This window comes from Epinephelus fuscoguttatus, linkage group LG20 (assembly GCF_011397635.1).
Source record: "Epinephelus fuscoguttatus linkage group LG20, E.fuscoguttatus.final_Chr_v1".
NCBI classification, from domain to species: Eukaryota; Metazoa; Chordata; class Actinopteri; order Perciformes; family Serranidae; genus Epinephelus; species Epinephelus fuscoguttatus.
In genome coordinates, this window is record NC_064771.1 from 21,410,797 (window position 1) to 21,433,490 (window position 22,694).

General features: G+C 40.6%; 2 protein-coding genes across 9 annotated transcripts in view; one reads left to right on the forward strand and one right to left on the reverse strand.

Moving 5' to 3' along the window:
• Positions 1-1,853: 1,853 nt before the first annotated feature.
• tdrd1 (tudor domain containing 1) lies at positions 1,854-19,974 on the reverse strand. Of its 7 annotated transcripts, none has more exons than XM_049564263.1 (26): positions 19,890-19,974; positions 19,397-19,564; positions 17,729-17,766; positions 17,570-17,630; positions 16,387-16,501; positions 16,201-16,267; positions 15,981-16,064; positions 15,704-15,883; positions 15,472-15,615; positions 15,148-15,313; positions 14,924-15,007; positions 12,791-12,967; positions 12,599-12,706; positions 12,049-12,219; positions 10,446-10,724; positions 10,028-10,159; positions 9,694-9,801; positions 9,273-9,437; positions 7,698-8,048; positions 7,488-7,604; positions 7,261-7,389; positions 4,867-5,034; positions 4,127-4,564; positions 2,800-2,862; positions 2,625-2,668; positions 1,854-2,431 (listed from the first exon to the last, which is right to left on the reverse strand). In XM_049564263.1, the coding sequence occupies exons 1-26, from the start codon at positions 19,930-19,932 to the stop codon at positions 2,360-2,362; spliced, it is 3,672 nt and encodes a 1,223-aa protein (XP_049420220.1). In that variant the 5' UTR covers positions 19,933-19,974; the 3' UTR covers positions 1,854-2,359. The 7 variants fall into 7 exon arrangements, with proteins under 7 accessions (XP_049420220.1, XP_049420222.1, XP_049420219.1 ...); XM_049564265.1 differs by having other exon boundaries at positions 2,800-2,859; positions 4,148-4,564; positions 15,981-16,067; XM_049564262.1 differs by having other exon boundaries at positions 2,800-2,859; positions 15,981-16,067.
• A 1,721-nt stretch (positions 19,975-21,695) lies between these two features.
• The window catches only part of ccdc186 (coiled-coil domain-containing protein 186), a 39,009-nt gene continuing 38,010 nt past the window's right edge, over positions 21,696-22,694 (forward strand). For both annotated transcript variants that reach the window (XM_049563015.1, XM_049563016.1), the window contains exon 1: positions 21,696-21,827. The gene's annotated coding sequence lies outside the window, so the exon portion shown is untranslated. The remainder of the gene's footprint in view (positions 21,828-22,694) is intronic.

Consider the following 22,694-nt stretch of genomic DNA (forward strand, 5'->3'; position numbering starts at 1 on the left):
CTTAGAGGACGTATGGAGACAGGGGGTGACAAACACGACGCATTATAAACGGTTCCCATTGGTAATTTTGAAAAAAAATGTATTCCTACAATTTTAATTAAAAATATATTTATATGGGTAGTTATATTATACTTAGCCGAACTGCAGTGGAGGAGGTCTTAAGCTTGTGTAAAAGTATCGTTACTGATACCACTGTAAAAATGCTGTTACAAGTAAAAGTACCACGCTAGCCATAATTGACGTGAATAACAAAAATTCATAACTATGTTTTAACACTTTATAATTATGTTAAAATAACAACTGTTGCCTTTTCGTTAACCTTACCTTTAAATTAAACGGTCTGAAGGAATGAATTATCTCTACCTACGGTTCTTGCCAGAAAAGTCCCCCATTTTGGTTCTACAGTGGCCCAAATAGGACAAACCAAACACTTAGGGTGCGTTCCAATCCTGATACGACCTTACTACATAGTATGTCAGAAAAAAGATTTAGTATGTCCTAATACAAAGTAGGTCAAATGCATGCTAAGTAATTTTACTACATCCGGTCCGATATTGCAGTATGCAAGCCTGTATGCTTTCTGGCTGTTCTGGCCCACAGTCTTCTGCACAGAGGACAATACCTCACATCAATTGAGCCACTTGACAGCTGATTGACAGATGTCAGGAGTCGCAATGACACATGATCACAGCTCATTCAGTTTACTCATGACCAGTCAAATGGCAATAATAGGAATATTGATTAAGTGAACAAAATAATTGTAAATATTATAAATGTAATATGGTGGTGTGGTGGTTAGCGCTGTCGCCTCACAGCAAGAGGGTTCCCGGTTCAATCCTGGGTGTGGGAGCCCTTCTGTGCAGAGCTTGCATGTTCTCCCTGTGTCAGTGTGGGTTCTCTCCAGGCACTCCGGCTTCCTCCCACAGTCCAAAAACAGGGGATTAGGTTAATTGGTAACTCTAAATTGCCCGTAGGTGTGAATGTGAGCGTGAATGGTTGTCTGTCTCTACGTGTCAGCCCTGTGATAGTCTGGCGACCCATCCAGGGTGTACCCTGCCTCTCACCCAATGTCAGCTAGGATAGGCTCCAGCCCCCCCCCCCCCCCGCGACCCTCAAGAGGATGAAGCGGTTAGAAGATGAATGAATGAATGAATGAATTACAAACAACAATAGGACCTAACTATAAAAATAACTGACAGAGAAATGCAGATGTAATTTCACTGTCACAAATATGTTAGATACTTCAATCTGTGCAGTTCTAACTTTAAAGTTAAACCACATCGATCGCAAAGTAACAGCCAAGCTCTCATGGTTGATGTCTGCCTGTGGTGAACTTGGTAAGTGGCGTTTGTTTGATCTCCAAGGTAATGGAGTGTAATGTTATGAGAAAGCAGTATGTCCCAGTTGTGCGCATATTGCATAAAACAGTACAGCTGCAGTACCAACTAAAAGTAAAAAGTATGCAATTCTCCAACAGGAGGATGGAGGCTGCACCATCAAACTGGCCTCACCGTTCAGCTTTACTTGAACCTTTTTATATTTTGGTTCCAAAAGGATAGATTTGAAAAGTAAAGCTGTCGGATAAATTTTGGGAGAAAAAAATAAGTACAATATTTCCCTCTGAAAAGTAGTGGCGCATCAGTAGAAAGTGACATGAGAAGGTACCTCAAATTTGTATTTAAGTACAATACTTAAGCACACGTACTTAGTTTAATTCCACCACTGCATAACTGACATTCAATGTCTGCATCTCAGAAAGGTCTATCTTTATCTGAACTGGAAGAATGTATCATGACGTGACGATTTTTTTTTTCCATTGGCGTTGCACAAAGCAAAACATCACAAGATAAAATCACTTCACTGTCACAGAACCTTTATGTAAAAACTGAAACACACGTCAAACATAAATCAATCAGGCCGGACATCCCAACTGAACAGGTGATTAGTGCTGAACCAAGGAACAGATGGCTGCACAGCATGCCACAGCACACTTACAGGAGACAAACACACTGGAGTTGAACATCTTGCAAGTTTTTTTTGCCAACTTTAACAAACCCATTAAGTGCATAAAGCTTTTTTTAATAAAAACCTCCAGAATTTGTAAAAAGGTAAGTGGAGTTTAACCACAGGTTAAAAACATAAATGCCCTAAGTGGACAATCAGTGATAAGGACAAATTAAAACTAAAAGGCAAAATTAAAAGCTTCTGGAATAAAGTGACAAAATGAAAATCACAAACTGGCTGGCTGCTTCTGGAGGCCACGTTCTGTTAACTTGTTTCAAAGAAACATGGTTGGAAAGAACACAACAGGCTTGATTTTAACAAGTTGGCGAACAAGACTACATATAATTTGTAAATCTTATTTTGTCTGTCCCAGTAATTGCTTGATGAGAGAAAGCTGCAGCTGCACCAACTGCTCCAGGTGGTCGATCTGTGAAAGGCAACAACAAACATGTTACTCATTCACACTTCAAAATGCTGCTTAAACCATTTCTTAACAAGTATGGCATGATATATGTACAAGATGGCCATTAACTCCTAGCTCTACAAACTAAAATCAACCTCCTATAAAATAAATAACACAGGTTCATAGATGTGTTCCTAACAGTGAGACCAGCTCTGACCTTGGTTGTCAGGTTCAGACAGCAGCAGCCTGAGGTCTGAGGATCTGGGATTCAAAAAGAAAGCCAAGTCAGTGCTTTACCATCTTGATTAGTCACACACTAATTGTGTAACGACAAGTGATAAAATACTTAAGTTAGAAAGTCAAAGGTCATTGTTGTTTTAAAGCATACATACCATTGGTTTTTGTGATGTTGCCTGGAGGCTCCATTTGCTCAATAATCTTCTTAACGGGATCTTCTGAAAAGCAAGATATCATTACAACCTCTGGTTTCAGCACTTTCTACACCTCGTCAGACATCCTGGATCATTTATTTTCAGATTCATTGATGAGTTAAGTATCAAATTAGTAGACTAAATCAGTGGTGTGCATATTCACACTTCACAAGAGCTAGCTCGAAGTTCAGCTCACACATTTTAAAATGAACTAGTTTATACAATTATAATTCACAGGTAAAATCTTGTGACCATTATTCACTCATGATATTTTCAGACTTTTTTTTTTTTTTTTATAAACCAAGCAGGCACAATTTGCATGTGAATGTGACATTAGATATTTATACTGATTAAACCCTTTGAGTATCCATATGAACTGGCTTCAGCAGTACTGCATGTGTCTTAAGACACTGATACACCAAGCCGACTGTCAGCAATGGGTCAATGTTGGGCTGTTGGTGAGCGTCCTTGGCCCCCATTCGCTTTTTCCTACTGATTGAGCATGTTAAATTGGCGTCAGTGACTGCAGAGCCCATCAGAGAATAAAATCCCTCTGACTGGCAGTTCAGCTCCGTGCTGGAAAGGAAAAACTCAAGTGAGGAAAGTAAACAAAGAGCTAAAGTTGAGGGCTTGAGATCAACACAAAGGTGTTACATGAGATAAGATTATTTTTCTCATCCACTGAGCTCTTTAGCAGAAACAAGTTGTGATGGTTTGTATTATTCACTGGCGCACAGTAAATATGCTTTGTTCTTTCAACTCCAGCTTCAAGACAGTCTGCCGGTCTCTGTTTTTGAATGACGATTACAGACGACTGCTGTCTGCTGGTGTGGAGACTTATTTCCTCTCACGCAGGTGCAAATTTTGGCCAATACACAGACGACGTGGGTCAACGCAGCAGGGGGCCTTCATAGCTGCTAGTTCACTTGCAACACTAGTGTTGTGTCGGCATGCCACCAAGTGCCGTAAATCCTCGGGTGCCACATAAACAAGTGATGTTAACTGTCGCAAGAGTGAACGATGCTCACATTTAAGTTCCTAAGGTTCAAACTAATGCGTTTAGTTCACCAAAAATGTGTGCATGTTCAATAACCATGCTCTTTTAGTGCATTCATGCACAACACTGAAATCAATTAAGTAAACAGTAATTACTTGCTGCTCTTCTTTCCAATAATTTAAACCCAAAAGCAACATGATGCCTACCATAAACTGTAACAATATAAAAAACTACATTTATTTATGACACAATAGTTAAGACTAACAACTGAATTAAATAAAAAACCCACACCTAAATTGTGATGTGACCAACCATTGAGTGACGCAGCAAGAGTGTGTATCCTCTGCTGGGGAGTCTGGGGTAACGGCTGTGGGGTTGTGGTTAGACCAGGGGTAGCCTGTGTATTTTCCAGACTCTTTGGAGGTGTAGGTATCGCCTTGGGCTCAGGGCACTCTGGTACAACTGGGTAGCTGGCAGCAGGTGGGCTGCTGTCTGTTTGCTCAGCCTTCTTTGTGGTGGATGGACAGGGACTATTCTTGGCTTGAACCTGTAGTGCATCCAAGATCATGGCGGTGAGGTCCCCTCCGCCCTTCTCAGTGGGCAGAGAGACTGAGAGCACGTTATCAGAGCCATCGAAGGACTTGACAGTAGCGAGGACGCCATTCAACAGCAGGCTTTGGAACATCTGCTGTATTTCCTCAGGCAACTTTGCAGTGAAATGTTCCTTACCTAGAAATAAAGAGAGGAACTATGACTTTGTTTTATTAGTTTTATGTTATTATTATAAATGTTAAATTAAAATGTTATCAATGTTTTGTCCTTAGTGTTGGTCTGGAAACTGCTTTCAGTTTGTTGTAATTGTCCTGTCTTAGTTTCTGTCTTGCTTACTACTTGAACCTTTGCTTTATCACTATTGTATTACTGTGTTGTCTATCAATGCTATGTGGGAAATATAAATAACCAGATTGTGTGGAAAACATCAAAAAACCCAGCTTGAACAACAATAACAAGAATGACGGTCTTTGCCTCACCAGTGATGGTGCAGCGAGTGATCAGAAAGGGGAGCTGCAGCAGGTTCGTGGTGATGGGCAGGATCCGGGAGAACGGCACCTTCTCGCTATTGCCGTAATCTGCATAGATGACACTCATCTCATTGTCACCGACCTCCAGGGCCACCGCACGGTACCAGTTATTGTCAGCTGGGAAAAAAAAGCATACAAATTGCACAGATGTTGTCAATCTTTCACATTTTGCTCATCATCAGGATTCAAATCTACAAAAAAAAAAAAAAAGTCCTGAATCGAGTCTTTAAGAGATGACAGATGACTCTACCTACACAGCTGCCCTTAAAAATGGATGAGCCTTCACCAGCTATGAACCTACAGACAGCAGTGAGGACTCCATTAAAACAGACCCTGTTGTTAGCTGAGCTGCGGAATGTATGCCAGGCTATAGTCTCCTACTTACATACTGTGTTTAAGGAAGAGCCGCTCCTACGCTCTGCTGCACACGCGCTGTGTAATTACATCTACTAGCAGACACTAAATTACCAGCTTAGGTCTGCAGGGGCAACAACTGCAGGTGGGGTCTCAAGAAGAGTCAGTGAGTGAACATTGAAACTGTATGGCAGAAGGGAAATCGTAGTGGCAGGTTGTGTGTGTGTTTCCTGAGTGTAATAGCTCAATGATGGATCAGCTGGTCTGTCTTCATGCGGTCTCTTGTCTGTAATCATTAAACCATGTGTGGGAATGATACCGCCTGAGTGTTTGGGTTTTCCCCTGCTGACAGTATCTATTAAACTTCAGATGTAACTTCCTCATAAACCATTATGTGATGTTGAAAAGTAATCCACCTTGCAAAACTCTACTGTAGTCTTCTGTCACATGAATTTACATATGATTACACTGTTTTGGGCTAAAAGCAAAAACTAAGTCTGGATATATCATTATAATGTTTCAACATTAATATTATTAGCAATAATGTATGGCAAAATTTGAAATTGCAATTATTAAGATTTTTCTGATCAATTTGTCTGCTGTGAAAACTTAATTTAAATCATATGATGTGAAACCCCATGAATTCAAAAGCTGGCTCACATAGTCATTCACTTAATTCACCTGCCTGACACCTAGTGGCTTCAAGGGGTCATAGCAATGCTTCCAAACACAAGCAGTGCAGTGGATGGAGGTTTTGTTGCCTTCTGAAGAGCTGTATGCCACTCAGGGAATACATATAACTACATCTTTCATTTTAGATTATGTATGGTATTGTTAATTTTCTCTCTTACCCTTTGTGGATTTTTTTTTACTGTAATTTGTTTAAAATTTTTTAATCAATTTTGATTATTTTGTATCTTTGTATTTGATTTTTTACATTTATTTTAATTGTATTTTATTAATTTTTGTATGTTTTATCAATATTATTTATGTATAATGTATCTTTATTAAGAATTTTTAATTAAATCTTTTTACAAGGGATGTCATGATAACCGCAATATTGCAAATCCATGCTAATGACATGCCAACTGCAGGGGCATGACAAGTGACCGCCTTTTTTTTTCATGGAAGCGCCACATATTTACACTCTGCTACAAGCACCAGCAGTGTGACCAGTCACTAAGCATCCATTCATGCACTGAGCACTTCACACATGTTTTTGTTTTTTTGTTGTTTTTTTTCTGGTGGCCAAGAGTTGAAAAATATTCAACTCTGGGTAAAATGCTGCAGCTGCTGGTCATTTATTACCAAACCATCCAATTTCAGTGGAGGAGGGGTGGGACAAATACAACAAAGACCAAATCACTGCTCAACAACAATGGGAGGAGATATTACTACTGGACCCACAAAGACCAGTGGGTCTGTCCTCTCTCCCTACATGCTTAAGCCTTTCCTTCATCCTGAGCAAGTACACTTCCTTCAGGTGACATTTTTACTTTTGCGGATATTCTGTATCATAGCAACTAAAGCACCTCAGCTGCAAAAAAAAAATATAAATAAATAAAAACGCTGCACCCCTTATTGTGCCCCATTGCCCTTCTGTGTTCTGCATTTGCCAATGGACAAGTATTTATGTTGTTTTAAAATTGTGTCATGTTTGCCATTAAAACTAACAATATATCTAATAAAAGCCTGAACAATGAGCTTATTTTTAGAGCACTAAAATCAGGATAAAATAAGTAATTTGCAAAAACAACAAAAAATGTCAGTAATACTGCATATCGCGCTGTTGAGCCACCCTTAATTACCGCAGGGGAAATTCCTTCACTGCAACAGCCATATTTTTCACAAAGTGTTTATCATGTATAGAAGTAATAACCTATGTATATTTATTTGTCTGCAACACCTATGTCTATCTGTCAATATGATTGAAAGGCCACAGATTAGAAGTTTATCTCTGGACTTTATGGAATAATGTGTGTTCCTCACCAGAGAACTGGGCGCAGCAGGCAGCCCCAGGAGTTGGTCTGCTCAGGACAGTGGAGGATAAAGAAGCCTGAATGTTGCTGCAGTATGAAGTCAGCTCAATCATCACCTCCTGCAGCTTCTGCTGGTCCACTGCACGACAACACACAAATGTTAAAACAGGAAAGAGCATTACATTTTCACCATTTGTGCATCTTTATGTCAGACAAGGACAAAGTGAGTGTTCTGACCCTGAGTGAGACCAAGCACATAGAAGAGAGAAGGACTGACGACAGCTGCGATGCAAGGCTGAAAGGTTTCGTTTAGAGGCAGCTCTGTTGTCTTCCAGTCCACTGGGAAAGATGGCACTGAAACAAGATAACAACACATAATTTCAAAACAGGCTTTTCAAAACACTGACCACTGCATTTCATCTGCAGGACACCTGTACTTTAGCTGACCTTCTGATGGCACTGCAGTGCCCCCTTCAGTTTGCATTTCTTTGGAGCCGCCTCCAGTTTGGCTGGAGGCTTGTGCATGTACATGGCTGTGCTCATTTTCTGGTATTGTCCCTTGGTGTTGGTGTCCAGAGCCTGTGTTGGCATGCATCTCTTTGGGACTCGCTCCAGGACCTTTGGCCAGTTGCTCAGAAATGAGGGCAGCCGCCACATTCTGCCCTCTGCTCTCCAGCTCCACACCGTAGCCTTGTTCAGTGACAGAGAGGACACGTGCAGAGAGCTGCTCGCCATCCACCAGATTCTGGAACCACAGCAGGGCTTCACTGCTCCACTCTGATCCCAGGGGCTCCACACCTGAGTCCAAACATACACTTATTAGGAAACTTCTAACTTCTGAAGTATTTAATATTAGAACATACTTGAAGGTGACAACAAATCACCAAAGGAAAAAAAAAAGCAGATACTCTTTTGAAGCATTATTAGACTAGAGGAACCCCCCTTTTTGTTGTGTCCGCATGGTAAGAAATAAGAACAATCTTAGTATTTAGCATGCCATTTTAAGGGGATTTTTTATTAGCTTTAGATTACATTTTCATGGACAAAATTTCCAAACTTTTCCATGACTTTTCAGGGACCTATAACAATTGTTTTCCCCTTGCCCCACTAGCCCAGAGTTTTTCACACATCAAATTCAAACTCTATTCAAACATAATTTCAGATAGTTTGTATATGTAATGGGAGACAAACCCGGGCAGAAAAGGAGGAAATGTGATGGTTAACAACGTCACACATCCGACACTTATCAAAGCTACATTAAGTCGACAGCTACTTAAAAAAAAATCAATTTGCTGGTATGTTTCATTATGTGGAAGGTTACTGAAACAATTTCATTATACAAAACAAAATTTCATGTCTTTTCCAAAACTTTCTATGATTTGACTAATTCCATAACTTTCCCAGGCTCCGGAAATCTGATTTTGAAATTCCATGACCATTCCAGGTTTTCCATGACGGTGGGAACCCTAAGAGTACTCTTGCAGCACAAGAGGAATCATGAGTAACCAAGTGTATGGTGATTGGACAAGACTTAAGTGTACTTTGACTGGTCGAACACAGCCAATGCACCACTGACAACCCACATATTAAATAAAAACCCATTAGCCGTGAAAACAAGAGACAGCACCAAACACAACAGCAGCTTGTAACAAAACAATGGAAGAAAACAGAGGACAAATGGACCCGACCAAGTCCAGGATTTTCTGAGCAAATACGCAACAGTGGAAACAGAATGCGATTTTTGAATCGTCAAAGCAAAAGTGACGTTGCTATACCAACCACTGGCTTCAGCATTGCTATTAGTGGTGTAAATGTAAACAGAAAAAACATCATGTAATTCTTGGGGCAGCTCCACAGTAAGTAGTATCTCTCCAGGAGCCCCCACAATTGTTTGGTCTGAAAACGCTTTTTGCATCTGAACAAGAAGGATTTTATTCCAAGAAATTGCTTAAATGTCATGTTTACTTGGAGAAAATACCTTCACATTTCTCTCTGTTATTCAGACTAACTTAACCACACTACCTGTGAGCCAGCAGCGAATTGCCTGGAAGGGTAGAGTCAGGAGTCGGGGTGTAATGGGTCGAAGGAGGTTCTTTTCCACTTTAATGATATAACCATAGTCCACAAAGGTTACAGACACGTTCTCAGACAGCTCTTTTACCATGGCCCGATACCATGCTCCATCACCTGGGGAGCAAAACGACAAAGAATGGCAACAAGCAAAGAAAAAAGATCATTCTGAATGTCATCTGATCAAGGCTGTTAGCAAACAGTTCCATGCGTTAACAGATATGTCCAACTTACAAATGAGATTCACAATTGCAGCATTTCATAAAATTAACTCAATCCAGACAGCATCAATAATCACAATCAATAAATAACTTGTTTTCACCCACATGCCAACGTACCAAGTCTTTCATGTTTTAACAGTGAATTTTCTTACCGAGCAACATGGCACAACAAGGCTCTCCTACTTTGGGCACAAAAGGTGAGGCCACTGCCTCACAATGCTTTTTCAGCTCAGCACCCAGCTCAATCAGCTGCCGATGGTCTGAGAAATACACAAATACAATACATGAAATAAACTGTTAAAGTGCCAAATGTCACATGAAAGCATCAAAATATAAGTCTCACGTGGATAACTTTAAATATTGTACCCTAGGTGTAATATGATGCACAGTGCAGTGTTTCCCAGAGTGTTTCAAGTTACTTACAAGTGCAAAGAATCAAGTTCTTCATATGATCTACAACCCTCTAGGCAAAAGAAACAACAGTACCTGCAGGGTTGTTGATGCGGCAGTAAAACTCTCCAGGGTTTTGTATGACACTGGCTAGCAGTGCCACTTTCTGGCCATCACAGGGAAGCTCAGTCTCGGACCACACCAGAGGCTCAGAGGCTGGGGCAGGCACTGAATAGCACATTTAAACAGACACAACAAAATGCTTAACATACAGGCCTCACTGTCTTCCCACTTGCACTATGTATTTTACAACCAAAAATAATAAAGCTCTTAATAAAATTCTCAGGCAAATTATGTCCAAAATATGCTTACATCAACATTTGGTATACTGTAAAATTTTGAAAAGGTCAGAGAGTCTTAAAAAAAACAGGACAATCATTGCTTTACTCTAATAATTATTTTCTTTGTTTTAGAGAGAGCTTTCATATCTACGTAACTGAGATTAATTTCCCACCATGTGGTTCCACAGCAGGAGTTGGTGTCTGGTCAGCCTGCTGGTCACTACTGGTGGGAGGAGGAGGAGGAGGAGGAGGAGCAGCAGATGCAGCGTAACCCGCAGAGCTCAACAGCTCGCCTACATTGGCCTGAGGATCACTGGCCTCATCAATCATGGCGACCAAAACCTTGCCCTCATGTGCTCCCTGGATCTCAACGCGCAGTATTCGGTTCGATACCCTTCGCTGCAGGGCCAGCAGGCACTCATCTGACCAGCTCTCCCCAACAGGCTGCACCCCTGGAAAAGAGCCCAGCAACACATGCTTGAAAGGGCATGAAAGACAACTTCATAAAGACATAAATGTGTGTTTTCGAATTTGAGTAAAATTCACCTAACAAAACTCTTTGCAGTCTGCAAAACCAATAACTGTAGCATATACTCACGTATAGTGTTTGCTGAAAAATGGGCATTATGTGCATTTTTTTGCACTCATAAAAAGGGACGTATAGGTCTGGACATTTGTAACTGAAGCTCTTTCTACAGAGACCCCACCATAGGGCCATAATGAAGACCCTTCATTACACTGCCTCTGCTTTTTATACAGAGCCAAACAACAACGGAATAATGACACCCCAGTCACCCCAGATAGCAGGAGTCCCAGAAGCAAAAGAGGCATGACGGGTGTGGCATGCAACAAAACAATGTTGGCCTCTACTGTGACGTATAACACGTCAGGCAGCGTTTTCTAAACAATAACAATGCCATAACACAGCAGTAATAATCATTTACTGTCCGTGTTATTCGGCAGATGATCTCGTCCCCTGCTCGGAGGGTAAGGAGCTCCCGTACCTCATTGTTGCTTATTGCTAACTGCTAGCACCTACATTTCAAATCTCTCAAGGAGGGTCACACACTTCACACATTGTCAAAATGTCCCACCTGTGCCACCCATGATCCCATCCTGTTGGCTGTCCCATTTATACAGGCCTTGTTTCAGCACTGTTACTCGCTTTGATGCTACCTTAACATTCAGCGATTGTGCGTTTTATACACAATGGCAAGGTGGCATTATGGTGTGCAATTCCTGCCTTAAAGAGGCAGTGTGAAAGGGGCTACAGTCTCCCAGTTTGCACATTTTCAGTTGCTGTTCTTCCTCTTGGAGTTAGCTGCTAACTGCCTGTAGCTGCTTTTAAGATCCCCCGCCAGTGTGTTGCACACATATCATGTCCTCATCCATCCTGTCCTGCCAGCTGTCCCTTTGACACAGATTTGGATTTGGCGCTGTTACTGTCTCTACTGCCTGCTTCAAGACGAGATGACTCTGTTCCTACCTCTGCAGTCACACCTTTCATACAAATCGGCGGAATAACAGTGCAACATTTCTGCCGTGAACAGGTGGTGTACAAGGGGCGCAAGATTACAGCGACAGTTTCTAGGTGCTTAAATAAAAAAAGTTGCTTAATGTATATAGAGTGGAGGCAAGGCCACATCCATTATACCCAGAGTTTTTGGGTGGATTCTTCTGAAAACTGACTCAAAGCAAATCCATCAAACACAGTTTCCATCCATCATACACTTTGGCAAAGTTCTAACCATTTAAAATTCATGGTAGATACACTACCTGCTAGACTACAAGGCATGGCCTGCATGGGCAGGGCCAGTAGTGAAGTGCTGATAGGCCGCAGGTGGCCTAAATCCACCTCCTCAGAGTTGCCAAAATCAAGGTAGCCGACACAGACACGATCCTCTGATGAATAAGCCAGAACTTTAGCCCTGTACCACAGCTTGTCCTCTGAAAGAAACACACAGAGGTCACAGTTTAGGTTCATAAAGCAGGTCTACAATGGGAAACAACTAATTTGACATGAGAGCTGAATGTACAAGTGTTTTAGAATCTGAGGACACACACATACATACACACACACACACACACACACACACACACACACACACACACAGAGTTGGGGCACATTTCTGGCTTAGGCGATTTCAAATCATGAAAACACATTTATAAAGAAACACAGTATTCTTTGGCTGAAATGTCAACAGTTCAAAATGTATTTAGCTACAATACTGACACAGGTACACTATAGTAGATGACATAATCAAACTGTCACATACTGCAATGTGCTAAAGGGTGATTAAATTCCCAAAATGAACGTGTGTTGTACCTGAGAACTGGGCACAGCAAACAGTGCCGGGGGCTGGCCTGAAGTTTTGCGGGGCTGGGCCCTGACAACAGTGTTCCCTCAGCTTCTGCTGCAGCTCCTGAATCAATCCTGTAAACCAAAAGCTCTCAGGGTAAAGATAAATATCAAAGTCCAGAGATTTCAGTTGCATATACTAGATCAAGTGCTACTTACCAGCATTCTCCACCTTCTGTATGATAATGTCATTGGGTGACTGGATGTGGGTGACAACAACAGAGAAGCAATCACCCACTGCCTGCGTCAGTGGCTCTGGTGGCTGAGCCCAGCTGTTGTCGTCCTTGCCATCAGAGAGTCGCCTGAAGTTTTCCAAGGATGCACTCACCATAGCATCTGAGGAACATCAAACTTTTATTATACACTACAGCTCTTCCACAGAGAGCCACTCTGCAATAAAAGCACTCTAAACCAGGGGTGTCAAACATATAGTCCATGGGCCAAAGCTGGCCCGCCAAAGGGTCCATTGTGGCCCACTAGATACCTAGACTAAAGGCACCAGGTTTCAGGAGCAAGTTAAAAAACATACGTTGCCTACTTCATGTAAAATTCTGCTTCAGAGGCTTTTCCACCATGGCCAGGATGGAGTTCTCTGATATAACAAAGAATCCTTACTGTGACCATCAGCCGCTTTAGTTCAAATGAATCTTTATCAGGAAATGTGTGAATAAATGCACATATAATGACAGTGACAATTCTTCGTGGCATAGATTCAACAAGGTGCTGGAAACATCCCTCAGAGATTTTGGTCCATACAGACATGACAGCATCACACACATTGCTGCAGAATCGTCAGCTGCACGTCCATGATGCGAATCTCCCGTTCAACCAGATCCTAAAGGTGCTCTATTGGATTGAGATATGGTGATTGAGATGATTTGCGCTTTGTGACATGGTGCGTTATCCTGCTGGAAGTAGCCATCAGAAGATGGGTACACTGTGGTCATAAAGGGATGGACACGGTCAGCAACAATACTCAGGTAGGCTGTGGTGTTTAAACCATGCTCAGGTGGTACTAAGGAGCCCAAAGTGTGCCAAGAAAATATCCGCCACACCATTACACCACCACCACCAGCCTGAACCGTTGATACAAGGCAGGATGGATCCATGCTTTCATGTTGTTTAAGCCAAATTCTGACCCTACCACCTGAATGTCGCAGCAGAAATACAGACTCATCAGACCAGGCAACGTTTTCCAGTATTCTATTGTCCAGTTTTGGTGAGCCTCTGGGCTGTAACAATAACCGCATCACCGCAATACCCCGGTCACATGATGCCTACCACAGTGAAGAGGTCATCACCGCACAAAAAAAACAAAAACAAGAAAAAAAAAACAAACAAAAACCCTGATTCATCTGGAATCTGGTTCCCAAGCCAAATGTTAAAAGAATACTCTGACGATTTGGGATTTATGCCCTTTCGCTGTGACGTATCACCGCCGTACCGTGGTGATACGTCACTCTGTCACTGCTGTGAGAAAAAATACATACCGTCACAGCCCTAGTGAGCCTGTGTGAACTGTAGCCTCAGTTTCCTGTTGTTAGCTGACAGGAGTGGCACCTGGTGTGGTCTTCTGCTGCTGTAGCCCATCTGCTTCAAGGTTGGACGTGTTGTTGGTTCAGAGATGGTCTTCTGCAGACCTTGGTTGTAACCAGTGGTTATTTGAGTTACTGTTGCCTTTCTATCATCTTGAACCAGTCTGGCCATTCTCCTCTGACCGCTGGCATCAACAAGGCATTTTCATCCTGCTGCTCACTGGATATTTTCTCTTTTAGGGACCATCCTCTGCAAACCCTAGAGATGTTGTGTGTGAAAATCCCAGTAGAGCAGCAGTTTCTGAAACACTCAGACCAGCCCGTCTGGCTCCAACAACCATGCCATGTTCAAAGTCACTTAATTTTCGTCCCCATTCTGATGCTCGGTTTGAACTTCAGCAGGTTGTCTTGACCAGTTGCTGCCACATGACTGACTGATTAGATATTTGTGTTAACGAGGAGTTGAACAGGCGTACCTAATAAAGTGACTGGTGAGTGTATAACCACTGTGGTGATACTCCGCTGTTGCCATGGTTTACAGTAAAGACCCACTGATCAGCAGGCTTGTTTCTATGCATCAACATTCATGAGGTGCTTTGGGATTATTTAAAGGAAAATGCATACTGGCGGGACATTTTCTGCTTTTGTCTGCTCGTACACTTTAGTATGAATCCTACGCACTGTTTTATAAACGAGACTCCTGGTCTGCTGTCTGATTTCAGATGGGATGACTGAAGTACATAGGAGGCTGACTTACTTATTTCTTGTGGAGTTGGAAGTTTGTTGACCATTTCCTCTACTGCATAACCACGCTCAATGAGGAGAGTGCTCAACTTCTTTCCTGAAAGTCACAGGAAGAGAGTTGTCTTTATGCGATTAAACTTCTGCTAATTATTTACCAATGTATACCTATCACAAATCGCACTTTACCCATCATATACACATCATATTGTCAGCCTTCCCAATTCTACATTAACCTACCCAGGGAGAGCAGGATGTCCACAACATGAATGCGACCGCTCTCTAGTGTTTCCAACAGCCTAACAGTCACAGTCTTGCCGAGCAACATCTGTTTCACGAAAATACAGCACTCGCCTGACCATCTGTCAGTTACTGGCACCACCCCGGTGACACGGCACTCCATTGCCTGGAAGTAATAGACGCAATTGTTAGTGTCATCATGCCAGCTGTAAGACACTACAAACTGTCAGTGTGAATGTTACATAGTGTAAAACCTTTAGTTATCTTACCATACTTTAAAAAAAAAAAAAAAAAGTAATTTAAGATGTATAAACATGTGCTTACACATGGAGAAAATGGCTGGATATTAGCAGCCAGGAGCCTGATTCTGTACACAGGGACTTCCTCTTCATTGCCAAAGTCGATATAAAGGATACTAGCTGTCTTCTGGTCAGCAGCCAAACTCTTGACCAGGCCTCGGTACCAGTTCTACACACAAAAACACGAGACAGAATGAGTCAACGTGCTCAGTAAAAACTTGTCTCTTACCAAACAGCTTGAAAAGGCCTCTGCTCACCAGATCACAAGAGAACTGAACAGCGCAGACCTCTCCAACATAGGGTACGTGTGCTGTCGCTGGTGAGCTGCTGTAAGTTTTCTGAAGCTCTGTGCTGATGCTTTGCAGAGCTTCCAGCACTTCAGGACTCTGGGCAAGAAGGAAAAACCTGCCAGGGCTGTAGAACTCTACAACAGATGCCTAAAAGCCACACACAATAACAACAAAGAGACATTTAGTATCGAATAACATTGGCTAGATCACTCTTTGTTTCTGAAATTGACTGGGGATGTTGTACCTGGATGTCTGTTCCCTTGATGACTTTAGTCACTTGCAAGTCCTTCATAAAGACCCTCTGTAGGCTGGATGCAGATGCATCACCCTGCTTTGATAAACAGAGGTTAAACATTGATAACAAAATACAGATTTTGAATCCTTTACATAGGGTTTTTAAAATCGTTAAAATGTTAAGCTCGACTTTAACTTGCATTAGAAGACCTCCAAATTACTGCAAATACCTTCGACTCGGGCAGGCCAGGTCCGTCTCCTGCCATCAGCAAAGCCGCAGTTTCCTTCGGCTTCTCTCTAAGATTTAAAGAAGTGAGTGCACATTATTTTTTGGATATTAATGAATCAACTCTCTTCAAAAAAAATTACATCACAGCTGACAGTCAGTGGTACTCAGGGTGGATGACCCAGCTTACTTTGCAGGTTCTGGATCAACGCATACGCATATGTGCCTGTGTGCCTTCCAGTCTTCAGTCTGACACACCACAGAGCAGTAAGGTGTCTTCTTGCAGCGCTTGCACCGAAAATTTCCTGTCAAGTGAATACTTGTTAATTAGAAACTGTTAATTGCACCGATTAAAAATACAAAAATGTTCTGACAGGAACACTGATGTAAACAGAACAAGTATGAGGAAATTGGTTGCACAGCATGCACCACAGTGTCAGAATTCAATAAACTAAACTAACAGGCAGCCTCCACTTTTGAAGAGCTGTCAGGCTACTGTGCTCGGACCCTGCAGAGTCAGCCTGTAAAAAACTTCCCTATAAGTTGTGAGTGCACACGGGTAAAACAAAAATCATCTGTTAATCAATAATTATCATCTGTTGTTTTGAAGTACTTTGGATTTAGGGGTGAACAAAGAGAGCATGAGACTTGTGTCTGCCCCGCAAAGCCACACAACTAACTTGTCAGACCACATGAAAAAAACTACAATCAGCAGTATGATGAATGTACAAAGGCCAAGTTAAATAATGTTACTAATGCTGCCTTACTGAAGCAGTGAGCAGTGGATGCATATCCACCCAGCTCTGAAAGACAGACTGGAACAACCAAAGCAGTTGCACTTGATATTTCTTTAATAACAGGAACACAAACTTGAAAGTAAAACAGTCCTCTGGTGATTACACTGGGGAAAAGTGTTAATACAATTTTATTTTGCTTCTAGGAGATGCACTGTGAGTAAGGCCGAGGCTTACTTTGATGCAAAGATCTGTTAATTTGCAGGAATATAGAAGCAATGCTCTGTTGATGTAAATGTTAAAGTGCAGTACAAATATTCTGTTTCTAAAATCAAGGAATAATCATGTTGGGCACAAGATGACAGACTATTGAAATAACGAAGAGAAGAAGAAGTGGTGCGAGAAAACACGTCGGCCCTTGGCTTGTAAAAAAAATGTTTTAATATTAACAATATATCTTTTTTTTCCAGTAGAAATTTGGGTTTTTAAATCTGGCTGGAGCCCATAACTGGGGCCGTGGTTCAGGTTGGGCTTGGACAGATTTTGTGCAGGTTCGTGTAGGGTTCAGCCTGATTTTTTGGGGCTCTACTGTACATAGCCCTTTAGATCAAGTTGTGAAGTCAATGGTGAAAATATTACCTGGATTACCACAGTAGTTGCAGAAGTATACAGTCCGTGCTGGTGGGATGGATCCTGACATCTATGAAAACAAACAAACAAACAAACAAAAACACCTTTAGCTAAAAATGGAAATTTTCAACAGAACACACTGATTAAGCCAATGACTTTGTTACATACTGGAGACTGATCCCTGCTGACTGGTGAATTTAAAGGGCCTGCAAAAAAGAAAGAACATAATGAACCTGGTGAAATATAAGCTCTGGGGTAATGCTATACAGTAGCTAATAATATTACCATGACCTAAGATTAACACTGTATCGCTATTTAGTTAATTTTTGTATTGTACAGCTGTCCAAATTGAAAAAACAAAGGGTATGTCAGGCAGGTGTGCCAGGTACAGTAGTAGACACCAGTTGGATGATGTTTTTTTGGTTTTTGTAATCTTTATTCAGAACTTTTAACATACAGTGTGTGCAGAAACAGAACTTGAACAGAATAATGCACATACAAATGAGGCATTGAGAAAACAAAACTAAAAAAGATGGCAAAAACAAAACAAATCAAACATAAATTTAAGTAGATATAAGGATGCCATTCACTTGTGACAAAAGGTTAGGCTAAATTTCAGATTTTGGAAGATAGTGTATACATTTAGCATTTTGATAGCTGCTTTGTTTTGTGAGGAAGAAATTGTTTATGAGTATTGTTCCATTTTCTTCCTAAAATACAAAGAATTAAGTTTTTTGTAAGTGGTAAAATTAGATTAATAAATAAAAAATGAATTAATATCTGTCACAGTAATCATAGCACCCAAATATAATATCTTTTCAGTAATTGTAAAATCTGACAGAATGTTGTCAACTATAAATTTAGTAATATCTTTCCACAGCACATGTGTAAAATTTAAAGACCAAATAAATCAGGGCATGTTTCAACATGTAATTCACAAAAAGCGCAATTTAAACTTATGTCACTCTCTAACTTTTTAGGGAAATGTTTCACTGGATAAAATCTTTAGATCAATTCAAATGAAACTTCTTTTGCCTTATTTTAACTGTACAACACCTCACCTCTGTTTTAAACTCAGGATGAATAAAGTATATCTATGTATCTAATCAGTAATCTATCTTTTGTTTGAAGAAATTTTTGTGGTTAGGACCAAACGTTCTTCCAGTCAGTATTACTAACAATAAAACACCAATTACTCCAGTCGTGGCTCAAAACTAAGATGACCAAGCTTTTGCAGACAAAGCCTGAGCATCTGCTGCTTCAGTGACATCTTTTAAATCGCTTCTTAATACTTATTTGTTCAAAAAAGCTTTTCATTTCAGCATAGTGTATGTTTTCTATATGTCTCATTTGATACTATTCTATAGTTATTATCTTGTATTATTTTATTTTTGTACTATTCTAATTATTTATGTCGGTTGCCAACTTTGCTTATCTGCTTCAGTGATGGTATATTATCTTTAGTTTTATTTATATTGGTCTTTGTATTTCTTGTAATTGCCTCATTTTATTTGCTTGAATCCCACGTTGTTTTAAATATGGGATCAACCATGTAAAGCAATTTTTAACTTTGAAAAAGCATTTTATAAATACAGTTTATTACTACCATTCTAATTATTATAATAAAATGTTGCTGCTGGAATAGAAACCAAGCTCTCCTGAAATAAAGCCCTGATTTTGGAGTTCATGATTCTATCAAAAGGAAAAAAAACCTTCACCTAACGGAGACTGAAATGGATTAAGGGTGACACTTTAAAAGGCAGAGTGTGGTTGATATTCCCCAGTAACACATACAAACCATAGAAAATTCTTTCTATAATGACGCCATCAATTTACCTTCTCCTATGGGACCTAAAGCGAGGCGCACCGGTGCTGCATTATGCGCGGTGCCAGCTGTGGCAGGAGGCGACAGGGTTGCATGAACGACGGGGCTCGATGAAGGCTTCCTCAAGGGCAGGTTAGGTCGAACCAGGTTTGGAGAAAATGAGTGGAACATGGCGACAACTGTCAACGTAATAAACATTGTGTAAAGTCAGAAAGTCTATCAAAGTATAATATGAGCATAAAAAGTGTACAAAACGTTGTCAAACACGACACAAGAAACTCATTAGCTAACTTAACGTTAGCTTAACGACGATTAAGCTAGCTAACGTTACATAATGTTACACGGTAATTAGCAAGCGAGTACAAATGGCGACGGTTTAACCAAACTTACACCAACAAACCTAAACAGTTTACACTGCGAGACATAACTGAACATATCAACACATACAAATAAATATATATATTCAGTGATTCATGGTTTTATGTCGCGCTGTCAACATCTTACCCGTGTGCACGTGCAAGATGAAAGAGCGAATACAGCTGCGCATGCGCAGTAGCCTCAATTGCCAATAGGTCAAAAGCAAGCGGCAACCTTCAGGGCAAGTGAAGCCAATGCGGAAGTGCGAAAAACTGCAATACATTGAGTGGCCATTGGAGGCTGGTTGCAAAACAGAGCAAATCTCCATAGACTCCCATGTTAAAATGCCCAACTTTACCTCTCAACTTTACAGCTGAATTAAACATGTTCACAGCCAGGTGAATTATTTTTTTATAATGATCCTGTTTAAATGTTATTAAGGCTTAAAGTTCTGCATTTAAATGAAGGTGTGGCTGACAGGCTGTCAGGTAGGCCCTTTACAGTCTGTGGTTAAAGGTATGGATGGATTATGGATTTCTACTCTAAATTCGCTCATACAAATACAGCAAAACCTTTTTTTCATTAGGAAGTGTTTGTTATTTATAGGGTTCAAAAAGGTGGAAGCATGTCAAGTAATTTTCAAGCACTGAGGAGGAACTTGTGTTTTTATTTTGGCTTAGGGGAGGGGCATACAACTTTAAATGGCTGTTTTGTATCTATTTTACCACCATTGTTTTGGAAAAAAAGCCAACATTACACCATTTATTATCTCCAGAAACTTCCTTTAAAAGAAAACACACATAACCAAATCTTAAAATAGTGATATTTAATCAAAATCACTTGATTCTACTTGTCTCATTTAAATTAAGACAAAAATAAACTAATCAGCATGCACATGAAGAGTGGAAACAATCAACTGACTTGGTCAACTTTTAATTTTCAAACATCAAAGCATACATTTTTAAAATCTGACATGCATATCCCCAAGTCATTCAGGGAGGTTCAAGAAAAAATGTTTGTAGCTTCAGGGAGGCTAAAAAAAGTAGGAAAAATGAAGTCACACCATCCCTAAGGATACTTAATTACGTATTTGTTTTTCTGACGATTCCAATGGACAAAGAATCTCAATGCAGAAACCACCTGATACTAAAAATGACAAGAATAGTCTTAATAGGAATTTTTTCAACAAAATACATGAGATAATGTATCTTTCATGAATGGCTAACTCATGTAATTAAAAAAAGAGATGCTTTAAAAGACATTGCATATGTATTATTTATTGTACTTGTCATCATGACTCAAAATTTCCTCAATTTCTGAAGTATCTCCAGAAAACAATATATTGAAAACCTCTTGAAATGAATATCAATATGATTACAGGCTGATTGTATCATTAGAAAATCAAATAAGAATAGCATCTCTCTATTTAAATAGTTTTTCCCCTATTTCAGCTGAGATTTAGATCCACAATCCATACCACTGAATTGATATTTTTAGGAAAAATGCAGAGTAAAAGCTATAAATCTTATAAATATCCTATAAATCTTTAAACACAACTTATGTACTTTAACAATATGATTAATGGCAGTGGTGTAGTGAAGGGTACACGGAGGTATATGGGGTACAGACTACCCACCTCTTTTTCTGGCCATTCACAGCACACCCACCTATCAGCCAAAAAGCTATTGGAATGTTTAGGAGAATATACTCGACCCACCCATCCACCCACCCAGTAGCACACCCACCTCATCAACAACTGCTACACCACTTATTAATAGACTGAAACGTGCCTTGTGCTTCCTCCTTGCCTTACAGTTATTATAATATTTCATTTTCTGGTGTTAAAATAGATAAGGTGGAGCTGTACCTGCCGTGTGTCTACGTCATACTGATGTCATTTCTCCCAGGGCTATCATTGGCTTATTCCGCGTCATCGTTTCGGTTTCTCCCGCAGTAGCCATATTTGTTGATGTGTCATATCAAAGTGACTTGTTGGGGCTATCAGCTGTTAACGCAGAAAGCTCAAAGTTAAGTCTCATCCCGGTTATCTCCGCGTTGAACTCCATCATGGCTTTCTCGCAATCGGTGGGTGACAACATCGCCATCTTTACTAAGCTTTATCTGTCATGTATGTAGGGTGCTAGCGTTAGCTTAGCTAGGTGCAGTGTAAGCGAACTGTACTTGTAGCAGCCTGGCTGCAGCTAGCTAACGCCTCTCTTATCAAGGTTAGCTTAGCTAGCTAACGTAAGCAGTTTCACCAATATGTCAGCTCGCAGCTATGCGTTTAATCTGTTTGAACCACGTATTTTGTTTGCTGTGTTTTACGCTAGATAACGTGTTTTCTTAATAACTAGTCGGGGCTAACGTTAACTAAGCTGCTAACGTTAGCATGCTCCAGTCAGCATTGGCAGGGCTAACGTTAAATGGACTCAAGTGTTGATAAAACGGCAGTAAATACAAATGGCACATCGGCCTGCTGTTTGCTAGCTACACAGCGTCCAACCCGATGCATTGAATGGTATCTTTTATTAAAGCTCGTTACTGGTATTATGGCAACTAGTTTTGACAGTGTCGTGGCATGACACCTGTCGCAAGAGCATCAACGCCATTGTGTGTGTTTAATCTGATGTGCTTTCACTGCTTAACATGAGAAGCTTGATTGTGTTGCTGTGTGGCTATGATCCATTTATTATGATAGGGTGATGGTAAACACAGTGCTTTTATTGTAAGTACAATTTCGCCTGTGTACTAGGGCAGACAGCTGTCATGAATACGGATAGGATGGTATTTAAAGAGGTATGACAAATGGTGCTGGGGGGATTTTGGGTCAGGAAACAAGGTGTCACATATCATATTATAATGGAAACAACACAGGGAGCTGTTTTTAAAAGTTTAGATCACTTCCAACTATTCTCAGCCATCTCTCATGATGTGATTAAAGCACAGTAGATG

Coding starts and splice junctions, on each gene's coding strand:
- tdrd1 (XM_049564261.1), bottom strand. CDS start 19,932: ATGCGCAGCTGTATTCGCTCTTTCATCTTGCACGTGCACACGG. Junction 17,767..19,396: donor TTTAGGTCCCATAGGAGAAG/GTAAATTGATGG, acceptor TCTTTTTTGCAG/GCCCTTTAAATTCACCAGTC. Junction 10,160..10,445: donor TCCTGCTGTGGAACCACATG/GTGGGAAATTAA, acceptor TGTGCTATTCAG/TGCCTGCCCCAGCCTCTGAG.